General features: G+C 36.1%; 1 protein-coding gene across 2 annotated transcripts in view; it reads left to right on the forward strand.

The window, feature by feature from the left end:
• HCFC2 (host cell factor C2) overlaps positions 1-12147 on the forward strand; it is a 43660-nt gene that overhangs the window by 11376 nt on the left and 20137 nt on the right. For both annotated transcript variants that reach the window (XM_069585211.1, XM_069585212.1), the window contains 4 exons: positions 3909-4117; positions 4860-4944; positions 7015-7121; positions 7230-7418. In XM_069585211.1, the coding sequence (XP_069441312.1) occupies positions 3909-4117; positions 4860-4944; positions 7015-7121; positions 7230-7418 (590 nt within the window). The remainder of the gene's footprint in view (positions 1-3908; positions 4118-4859; positions 4945-7014; positions 7122-7229; positions 7419-12147) is intronic.

Consider the following 12147-nt stretch of genomic DNA (forward strand, 5'->3'; position numbering starts at 1 on the left):
TGTCATATCTTAATTCTCTTAGAAATGGGTCTTTTTCTAGTCTCTCCACCCCAGGGGTTACAAACTACTCTTTGTATGGAAAATTTGGCTTATTGCCTGTTTTTGCTAGTAAGTTTCATTGGAACATAGCCATTCCTGTTTATATACATGTTGTCTCTGGCTGCTTATTAAAAGAACAGAGTAGAATTGAACTTATGACATATAAAGTCTAAAATATTTACTGTCTAGCTCTTTATAGAAAAATATTATCAGCTTTTATTGTAAACTCTATTCATTTTCATTAATATACTTAATATTTACCTATCATTAAGTGATGTTTGCTTTAAGTTTCCACTATATGCCTTTGGTCAGATTAAGGAAGCTTTTTTTAAAAAAATTATATGTATATATATATGTATATATACATATACATATATATATATATGTATATATATATATATATGAAGTATTGAAGAAGGCAATGGCACCCACTCCAGTACTCTTGCCTGGCAAATCCCATGGACAGAGGAGCCTGGTGGATTGCAGTCCATGGGGTCTCTAACAGTCGGACACGGCTGAGCGACTTCCCTTTCGCTTTTCACTTTCATGCATTGGAGAAGGAAATGGTAACCCACTCCAGTACTCTTGCCTGGAAAATCCCAGGGACGGGGGAGCCTGGTGGGCTGCCGTCCATGGGGTCACACAGAGTCGGACACGACTGAAGCAACTTAGCAGCAGCATATAAAGTATGTTGTTGTTCAGTCACTGAATCATGTCCCATTCTATACTTGTTTATGAAATATCATGTCACATGCCTTGTGCTCAGTTGTGTCCAACTCTTTGACCCCACAGACTGTAACCTCCCAGGCTCCTCTGTGGATGGGGTTATGAAGTATAGTTGTATCATATCATATAAGTTTTAGGTGTACAATATAGTGATTCACTATTTTTTGAGGTTATACTCCATTTATAGTTGTTACAAAATATTGGCTATATTCTCTGTGTTGTACAATATGTTCTTGTGGCTTATTTTATACCTAATAGTTTGTACCTCTTCATCCCCTCCCTCTCTGCCTCCTCCCTTCCCTCTCGCCACTGGTAACCATTTTGTCCTTTATATCTGTGAGTCTGATTCTTTTTTGTTATACTTAGTAATTTGTTATATTTTTTTAAGTTCCTGTATATAAGGAAGTTTTCTTAAATCTGTAGTTTGATAATTCAGTTTTTTTTCATTTTAACCAAAAGTGTATGTTGAGCATAATTTAAAATTTTTTTCAAATGGAAAATTTTGTTATTATCACTAATATCTAGTTTTATTATGCTCAAAAAATACGGTCTATGAAATTTCTTCTTTTTAGTGATTATTTTTGTGGTCTATTTCACAGTCATTTTTTGTAACTATTCCATAGTTGTTCATAGGATCATGAATTCTTGACTGTTTGGGTAAAAGGTTCTTTATTAAATCAGTGTCTTAAATTATTATTCAAAACTGTTTTATGCTGTAGATCTTGGTCATATCAACTTCTTTTTTTTTTCATATCAACTTCTGAATGACATGTTAAAATCTCCCAGTGTGATTGTGAATTTGTGTTTTATTCCTTATATATAATTTCAACCTGTATATATTATTTTGTTACAGACTTACCTTTCGTAAATAGAACTAACAGTTAATTAGTATGAACTGTTTACAGCATACTGGCTGGCATTCATTCTGACCTGTTTAAATCTATGCCATATCAGTTGTTAAATAGTTTTATTATCATCCTTGCTATGCTTCCCTTGTGGCTCAGCTGGTAAAGAATCCACCTGCAATGTGGGAGACCTGGGTTTGATCCCTGTGTTGGGAAGATCCCTAGGAGAAGGGAAAGGCTACCCACTACAGTATTCTGGCCTGGAGAATTTCATGGACTGTATAGTCCTTGGGGTCACAAAGAGTTGGACATGTCTGAGCAGCTTTCACTTTCACTTGTTAATTGCTTATAGTTGGATTTGGGGTTCTTTTGATTCCCCTACACATTCCCTACGTTGAAGAGACTTTGTCTTATAATAGGGAAGTTTTTTCCCTGCCCATGGAATTTTATGTCTTCTGTAAACTCTGCTTGTTGTTGCTTCTCCATACCCCTTTCTCTTCCTTTGTAGATTTGTAAAATTTGTGATGAGGGTGAATATTTGTGTAAGTGTATTCATGTAATTTTTATTTCCTGTTCTGTGAACTGCCTATTTATACCTTTTACCTATGTCTATTGTGTGATTGGTCATTATCTTGATTTCTTGATTTTATAGGTCTTTATATTAAGAAAATTTGATCTCTTTTCTGTGATGTATACTAATTGTTTTCAGTTTTTCTTTTCTCTTAACACTGTTTATAGTTGGCTTTTTCCTATCCTATCTCTATAGATTATGCTTTTTTTTTTCCCATTTTCCTTTTTTTTTTCCTGATTCATTCTTTCCTTCTAATGATTTGAAAATTATACATGCTATTTCTGTGCTTCCTTTGTTGCTTGGAAATTATCATACACATTTAAACCAAAGATACCTTTTCATCTTTAGAGATAGATTATCTTTATCTGTAGCCTTTTTCTGCTTCCTCCCTTTTTTCTGTTTTGTAGCATTGTGAATCTTATTCCAAATGACAATAATGTTAAGAAATTAATTTTTTGATTAGTCTTTCTCAGTGATTATTTAGACCTCACAACCACAGTTATCAACATCAATTTAAATTTAATTATAAATTACTAGTTTATTTGTACAACCATTTCTTTTATTCCATGTATTCTTTCTTGGATTTCTTTTTATTTTTCATGGATGATCTAGAATCATTTTTTTCACAAAACAAATTATATGGCTAAACTTTGAAGTTTTATATGTTCTGAAATGTTTAATTTTGCCTTCATACTTGAGTAATAATTTGATTACTCAATTATTGAGAAACAGATTCCTATGAAAATCATTTTGCTGAAAACATAGGAAACATCCATGTCACAGATGAGAAGTCTGATGCCAATTTCTAGAGTAGAAAAGCTATGTAGAACATTGCTATGACATTATAGAGTGAAAATTTATAAAGAAAAAAAAGTTGAAAAGCAACATTTTTAGTATACCTTGCTTATACGTATGTAGCTATCCATAGACGGAGAGGTCTTAAAGGGTATTTACTCTTGTCAGTAGTGATTGTTCCAGTTATCTAGTACCGTATAATAAATTGCCCCAAAAGTTAGTGATGGAAACTAGCAACCATTGTATTGTGTCCATGGATTCTGTCCTTTGAAAATTCATATGGGAGACAGCAGTGATGGCTAGGCCCTCAGATGGGAAGGCTTGAATGGTTACTCCCATGTCTGATGCCTCAGCTGGGATGGCTGAAGGATGGACTCAGCAAGGACTGTCATCCTGTGTGCCTGCGTGTGTCCTGTTCAGATGGTGGTTTTCTGACAGTTGAACTTTCATGGAGGTTCAGGATTCCGAATGCAAGTGGTCACTAGTGAAGCTGCATTGGCCTTCTGTGACTCAGCCCCAGAAATCACATAGTGTCATTTCACTGTACTCTATTAGTTAAAGCAGTCACAACCTACCCAGCACCTAGGGGAGTGGACATAAACCCTACTTGCTGTAGGGAAAAAGGTCAGGGAATTTGAGGCTATGTTTTGAAACCATCACAGTATTGTCATGGACACGAGTGTTGGCTGTATGGTGGCAGGTTTTTTAAATCTCTTCTGTTCACTGATGATCCCCACCAGAGTGCCTGGTACACAGTAATGTTTAATAAATAGCATTGAATGAATGAGTTATGGGGTTTCTGCTCTCCTAATATTTTTCTGTACTGTATGACTTTTTCACAGTAAGCATATATAATTTTTATAAATAGAAATAAAAAGCAAATAAAAGGTATATATTATATTAATGTTTTAATTTATTTCATTATATCCTAGATATTTAAATGACTTCTATGAGCTGGAGCTACAGCATGGTTCTGGTGTTGTGGGTTGGAGCATTCCGGTGACTAAAGGGATTGTGCCTTCTCCAAGAGAATCCCACACAGCTGTTATATATTGCAAAAGAGATTCTGGAAGCCCTAAAATGTATATTTTTGGTGGAATGTGTGGTGCTCGCCTGGATGATCTATGGCAACTTGACTTAGGTGAGCTTAAGTTGATTCAGGCTTAGAAATTCAGTATGATTGATAAAGGCAAACATAAAAATTACCTTGAAAAATATTTTTATTGCAGTATTGAGTTGTACTTAGATTTAATATGAATGATTGCTGATGAGTCAAGTTGAACAAATGAATGTTTGATTTATGATAGTGACACTCCTGGGCTCCCTATAAGTAGGATCACCATATTTTCTGGTTTGCCTTTAATGGTCCTGTTTTATGCTTCTTGTCCCATGTAATTATCAGTAGTACCTCCTTTCATTCTGTAAAGTGTCCCAGTTGAGGATGATTGAATTTATGTGGTTACCCTGTCTATAGTAAATGTGGCATTAGGAATGTTACAGCTGGTCGATAAACCCTTGCACAGCTATTTTAAGGTGCTGTAGGAATGAATATTTGGAAGATACATTTGCTGTCACTTCTGAGTGTCTTCTGCACAATGTGCTTTTACTTAAAATGTTAAAAACCTTAATCTAGTCTTAATTCAAAATTGTTTGCACCCTAAATACACCTCTCCATTGCAAATACTAACATTCAAGTGTAAATAGATTGCTGTGATTGACAATTTGTGTCAGCTGAAAATGTTTATTTTAAGATAAAATTCAAATAATGGTTTTGAAACATTTTAGCTTCATTTTGGTAGGTCCCTTTTTTAAAAAATTTCTGGAAGTTGAGGTAATTCTCTATTGTTAGATTAAGTTGCTAATATACTTGTTTTTATTTTTAGAAACTATGTCATGGTCAAAACCAGAAACTAAAGGGACAGTGCCACTTCCACGAAGCCTTCATACAGCCAGTGTTATAGGAAATAAGTATGGTGTTATTTTGTATTTTGGTCTTTTTTTCTTTTTAACAAACTTAAGAAAGACACATACAGAGAAGAGTGATGCTGCTAGTTTCTTGAAGATGATTTGATAATGCTTGATTGCACTTACTGAAACCAAAATAATACGTGCACAGGAGCCAAAATATCATGCATTTTCTTCTCATACTCCTTCTGCTTCTTTGCATTCCTTACATCATGCACAGAGTAGGTATTACATAAGGGTAAGGCAGGGTGATGTCAAACTTATCTGTCCTCCATCAATAGATTTGACACACGTAACTCATTGTTTCTTCTTACACATTTTTGGTAGTGCTTGATTCATACTCAGGTGTATATTTAGCTTCTGTGTTCAATGATTATACTTTGGATGGCATTATGGATAGAAGGTGGACTCTGTAACCAGATTACCTGAATTCAGGTCTCAGCTTGGATACTTGTACTGTCTGTTCAGGGGCAAAGAAACTTAATCTCTCTGTACTTCAGATTACTCAATTATCAGTCAGTTCAGTCGCTCAGTCATGTCCGACTCTTTGTGACCCCATGGACTGCAGCACGCCGAGCTTCCCTGTCCATCACCAGCTCCCGGAGTTTACTCAAACTCATGTCCATTGAGTCAGTAATGGCATCCAGCCATCTCATCCTCTGTCATCCCCTTCTCCTCCTGCCTTCAATCTTTCCCAGCATCAGGGTCTTTTCAAATGAGTCAGCTCTTTGCATCAGGTGGCCGAAGTATTGGAATTTAAGCTTCAGCATCAGTCCTTCCAATGAATATTCAGGACTGATTTCCTTTAGGATGGACTGGTTGGATCTCCTTGCAGTCCAAGGGACTCTCAAGAGTCTTGTCCAACACCACAGTTTAAAGCATCAATTCTTTGGTGCTCAGCTTTCTTTATAGTCCAACTCTCACATCCATACATGACTACTGGAAAAGCCATAGCCTTGACTAGACAGACCTTTGTTGGGAAAGTAATGTCTCTGCTTTTTAATATGCTGTCTAGGTTGGTCATAACTTTCCTTCCAAGGAGTAAGTGTCTTTTAATTTCATGGCTGCAGTCACCATCTGCAGTGATTTTGGAGCCCCAAAAAATAAAGTCTGCCACTGTTTCCACTGTTTCCTCATCTATTTGCCATGAAGTGATGGGACTGGATGCCATGATCTTTGTTTTCTGAATATTGAGCTTTAAACCAACTCAAGTATAAAATGGGGATAACAGTAAAAGCTCCTTCACAAGGCTCCCATGAGGACTGAATGAATCAGTACATGGAAAATGCTTCCAACAGTGCCTGGTGCATAAAGAGCACTCCTTCAAGGTTAACTGTCATCAACAAGTTCCCTTTTTTATGCCACACTGAGCCAGGATTAGGAATATTGTTTTAAGTAGAATTGAAGTAAGTACTTATCTCTGTAGAGACTTTATCTTAACGGTAATCTTTTAGGAGACAACAGTTAAAATTTAGAACCTCATTAGTTCTTCTCAAAAATAACCATAAGCAAAATCTAATAAGATATTCATTTTTTTAAACAGCAGAACTCTTTTATAAAATGTGGTTTTCTACTAGAACTATAATATAGAAAACAGATTTTAAAAAACAGCTTCTCTGGTTGGCGTGAGGCTACATGGCCTAAGCTCTGCCTGATGAGCCTTACCTTTTCAGTTACCACTGGGCATGTCTCAAGAACCTTTAGGGCTCTGAGGAACATATTTAATGTTTTTCATTTGATGATATCAGTGACCAAAGTTATATGAAACTGAATTCTCTTTGGTTACTATACACATCAATTCTAAATTTGACTTTCAATGTCATGCTTCTGGCTGAGGTACCCCTTAGTATATTGCATACAATATTGATTTTTAAATGTGTTATAATTGAAATATTTCCTACTTTAAATAACTGGCCAGAGAGAAATAATTTTGATTCTGTATGGCTTCATAAAATTATAAACTCTAGAATGAAGACCACTTTATTCATTATCGTATTTGCATTTCCTTGACAGTGATAAGTGATTTTAAAAAGAAAACCAGCTCCTTTATGTTTTCCTTTTGTTGTTGTTCAGGATGTACATCTTTGGTGGATGGGTTCCACATAAAGGGGAGAATATTGAGACTTCACCTCATGATTGTGAATGGAGGTGTACCAGTTCATTTTCTTACCTGAATCTTGGTAAGTCTTTTAAGAATTATTTACTAAAATAAAATTTATTAATAACATAATTTTTATTATTTTGTCATTTAAGATAAGTTGATCAGTCATGGATATTTCTATGTTTAGATACTGCAGAATGGACCACCCTAGTATCAGATTCTCAGGAAGATAAAAAAAATTCAAGACCAAGACCAAGAGCTGGACACTGTGCTGTTGCAATTGGCACTCGATTATATTTTTGGAGTGGAAGAGACGGCTACAAAAAAGCACTGAATAGTCAAGTTTGCTGCAAGGATCTTTGGTATCTTGATACTGGTAAGTAAGAGTATTTAACAAACAAAGTTTTTCTTTAGATAAATAATCAAGTAATGTCTGTCTTTTGAGCTTGCTGTCATGTCACTACCTCTTTTTCAAAATTAAAAATGAATGGAAGAAATGATATGTATAGGTATTTTCCATTCTAGAGGAGTTTCTTAATTTCCCTCTCCATGAGTTTAGAGTGAATTTAGTGACTCCCTTCCCAAGAGTAGAGTATGGAAAGGGAAAACTAGTAGCTTTGCAGTGTAGAAACCTGGCAAGCATCACCTTAAATAATCAAGGTCAGTATCACTAGAGATAAGTTGTGTTGGTATCACTTAGTCCCTGCCTCCCATATCATGTGATAAGAAGATACTTCACCTCTGTGGTACTTTTCCCCAAAATGCGTAATACCATTCTAAATATGAGAACATATCAGACAAATCCAAACTGAGGGACATTCTAGATGTTTTGCAGGATATGTGAACAGTATTCTTCAAAAGTTTAAAGTGATGAAAAACAAGGAAAGACTAAGAAATAGTCACAGATTAGAGTAGACTAAGGAGATATGATGACTAAATATAAGGTGATATCCTGGAACAAAAACCATTTATTAAAAAAATGGTAAAACCTGAATAGTCTGTAGTTTGGTTAATAAATAGTGTTGTTGTTTAGTTGCTCAGTTGTGTCCAGCTGTTTTGCAACCACATGGACTGTGTAGCCTGCCAGGCTCCTCTGTCCATGGGATTTCCCAGGCAACAATACTGGAGTGGGATGCCATTTCCTTCTCTAGGGGATCTTCCTGACCCAGGGATTGAACCCATGTCTTCTGCATTGGCATGTAGATTCTTTACCACTGAACCACAAGGGAAGCCTTGATAAATACTGTTATTCCAGAGTTCATTTCTTAGTGTTAAGTGTATTAGCATTAGAAAATACTGAGTAAAAGGTATATGGGAACTCTGCAATTCTTCTATAAATCTAAAATTATTCCAAAATAAAAAAGTTTTTTTAAGAAGTATTATAATAAAAAACAATTTTTAGTATAGAACTCAGGTCCATTTTTCCATAAATATTTATGGATTTATTGGTTGACAGCTGTGAATAGGAACTGTTCTAAATGCTGAGAATAAATCAGTGAATAAGAATGATAACGTCTGTCCTGTCAAAGAACTTATATTCTATAAGAGAGTGTGAGGACAGAAGGTTGATGGGCAGTAATCAGACAAATAAACAAAATAAATTTAGTTTTGGGTGAGTACCTGAAGACAGTAAAATAGAACAATAAGATAGTATTGGGAGGTACTAGGAATGGGGTGAAGTGGGGTGGCTACTGGAGAATGGGTAGTCGGGAAAGGGTGAACTGGCATTTGAGATGTAATCCAAATGAAGAGGGCATGACAACCCATTCCAGTATTCTTGCCTGGAGAATCCTATGGACAGAGGAGCCTGGCGGTCTACAGTCCATAGGGTTGCAAAGAGTCGGATACAGCTGAAGCCACTTAGCACAGCACAGCACCAAATGATGAGAGAGTGCTATCCATGTAAAAAGCCAGGTGGTGGGGCGGGGAGGGGACACTACAGGAAGAATGAAAAGCAAGTATGAGGGCCCTGAGATGGGAATACTTGGCATGTTTGTCAACAGATCTGAGCTGAGTAAAAGAGTGTAGGCATGGAGATTAGAGCGATGACCACAGGACAGATCATATAGGACCTGGAACATCATGGTAAAGATTACATTGTTTTTAAAATACAATGGTAGAGAGATTTATTAGGTTGGAGGAGAGATGTGTCATGATCTGATCTGTATTTTGGAATCATCAATGAACTTGAATGGAAAATAAATTGTAGGGGGCAAAAGTAGACACAGAGAGACAAAAAGAGGCTTTTGCAGTCATCAAAGAAATCCTCGACTCTAGAGGTGGAAACAGTGGATAAGTTTGAAATGTATTTTACAGTTCTTGTTAACAGAACTGACTGATGAGTTGGGTGTGGCAGTTGACAGAAAGAGAAAAAAAGAATGAAGTTTTTACCTTAAATAATATGGTGTTATTTCCATTTACTGAGATGGGAAAGACTGTGGAGAAAACAGGCTTGTGGAGAAAATGAGAAGTTCCATTTAAACCTTGCTAAGTTTGAAATAAGTAGATCAGTTAAGCAGTTGAGGGAATAAAGAAATCTGGAAGGCAGTAGAAAAATCAGATCTGGAGACATAATATGTGTTGTTTTATGAGAAAAGCAATTATAAAACATACCTATGATTCCAGTTTTTCTTTAAGTGTATAAACAGGAAAATCTGGAAGGATATACTGTGTACCAAAGTAATAATAGCTAAGAGGTGAGATTATACATTTTTTAAAAAGGTTTTCTTTCTTATCTGTATTTTCTACAGTAGCATGTGTTGCTTTTATAATATAGAAAGTTTAATTTTAAAATTAAGATTAAAAAATTTTTCAAGATACTTGAAAAAGTAATAAATGGAACAGTTAAGTTAGAGACTAAATGCTTTCTGTGCAAAAAGTAGAAAAATGAGCATATTAGGTTAGGAGTTAGGAAAAAAATACAGAAAACTGAACTTACGATTCATCTTTGAAGTTGGGAATTATGAGCTGAAGTCTAAGGATAAGATTCTAATCAGTCTCTGAGATTAAAAGAAAAATATGCACATATAAATTTTTTCCAGTAGCAACTATGTTACTTTAACAAGATAATCTAAGAGATTCTGAGACTTCTAAAAGATTAAAAATCACTGTCTCTGAATGGCCAGTTTTTCATAAACTTTTCCATAAAAGGCTATAGACAGGAATATCTGTCTAAAAGTAATCATGGCCACTATCATGAAGATAAAATTTAGATTTTGCTTTTTCTCTTGCTAACTTGGCATCAGTGTGGGTGGGGGAAGGATATAAAGGTTCTTCATCTTGCCTTTTTTTTAAACTTTTAGTTAAGTTTTGTGCACTTGAGAACATGTAAAGATTAGGATTCTTCCATAAGGAGTTTTAAAAAATGAAAAACAGCAGTCTTGCTCCCACTTTCCTCCCATCTTACTTGCTTCACAAGCATGTGCTTTCAGCTCTGTTAAACAGTTCCTATGGTATTTAGCTTCCTATCTCCATATAACATGAATATGTTACTCTTTTTTCAGTTTAGTCATAATATGCTCATTTTTCAAACTGTGGAAGTCATGGAAGTCAAGGATTTCTCACTTCTTCCCACCACTGCTTACCTCTCTCCTATGCGCCTTCTCTAACCCCTACTCGCTCAGTCTGACTGATTATGATTACACCAGCATTTTGTTAGGTGAGAGTTCAGTGTTTTACATTCAGTTCAGTTCAGTTCAGTCGCTCAGTCGTGTCTGACTCTTTGAGACCTCATGAACTGCAGCACACCAGGCCTCCCTGTCCATCACCAACTCCCAGAGTCCACCCAAACCCATGTCCATTGAGTTGATGATGCCATCCAACCATCTCATCCTCTGTCGTCCCCTTCTCCTCCTGCCCTCAATCTTTCCCAGCATCAGGGTCTTTTCAAATGAGTCAGCTCTTCCCATCAGGTGGCCAAAGTATTGGAGTTTCAGCTTCAACATCAGTCCTTCCAGTGAACACCCAGGACTGATCTCCTTTAGGATGGACTGGTTGGATCTCCTTGCAGTCCAAGGGACTCTCAAGAGTCTTCTCCAACACCACAGTTCAAAAGCATCAATTCTTCAGTGCTAAACTTTCTTTATAGTCCAACTCTCATATCCGTACATGACCACTGGAAAAACCATAGCCTTGATTAGACGGACCTTTAACCATATAAACATATTCACAGGTAAGCTATGTAGAATACCCAGAGAGGTGATTATCTCTCTTGTACAACTTCTTCATTTGCTTTGGATTAGTAATGGTCACCTTGTTTTAGATTTGTATATATTTACCACTAATTCAGTCTATGCTCTCTTGTTTAAATCTTCTCTCATTATGGTTAGAAGCATCAGATATTCTATCAGACTTCCTCATCTTGGAGAAATTTCTCCTCCTCCAATCTGGGATGTAAAGGGTATATTGGAACTCTGCCTTCTACAGATTAAGCACACCTATCCTCTTAGAGTCTCCCTTCATCATCTTCCTGAGGATGTCTTTGGCCTCTCACCTGTGCTGGTTTCCCTGCTTCCTGGATCTCTTATTTTCCCTTTTCTTAGTTTACTTCCTCATTTTTTGTAGAACACAACCCAGGGAAAGGGTGCATAGATGATATATTTATTTTGAGATTTTGCATTGTTTGAAAATACATTCAGTATTCCTTCCCATCAAATTGGCAGTTTGAGTGGAAATATAATTGTATATTGGAAGTCATTATCCTTCAGAATTTTGGAAGCTGGGGAAAATGTTTTTTGAAAGGTGTTATATTGTATTCAAACTTCTGGCGTTTTTGTTGAGAAATCTAAACCACTTCTGATTTTGGTCCTTTAAATGTGAGCTTCCCCCTCATGCTTAATAGCTTTTAGGGTTTTTTCCTTGTCTCTACTGTTCTTAAATTTTATGATGTATGTTGTGTGTCTTGTTGTGTGTCTCTTTTAAATTCCTTATGTTGAGTACTCAGTGAGTCCATTCAGTCTGGAAGCTCATGTTCTTCAGTTGTGGGAATTTTCTTGATTTATTTCACTGATTTACACCCTGCTGTTTTCTCTGTTTTTCTTCATGTAACTTCTGTTATGTGGGTGGTGTATCTTCTGGACTTGTCTATTTGTCTGCTTTTTCTCAGG

Source organism: Ovis canadensis, chromosome 3 (genome assembly GCF_042477335.2).
Source record: "Ovis canadensis isolate MfBH-ARS-UI-01 breed Bighorn chromosome 3, ARS-UI_OviCan_v2, whole genome shotgun sequence".
Lineage (NCBI taxonomy): Eukaryota > Metazoa > Chordata > Mammalia > Artiodactyla > Bovidae > Ovis > Ovis canadensis.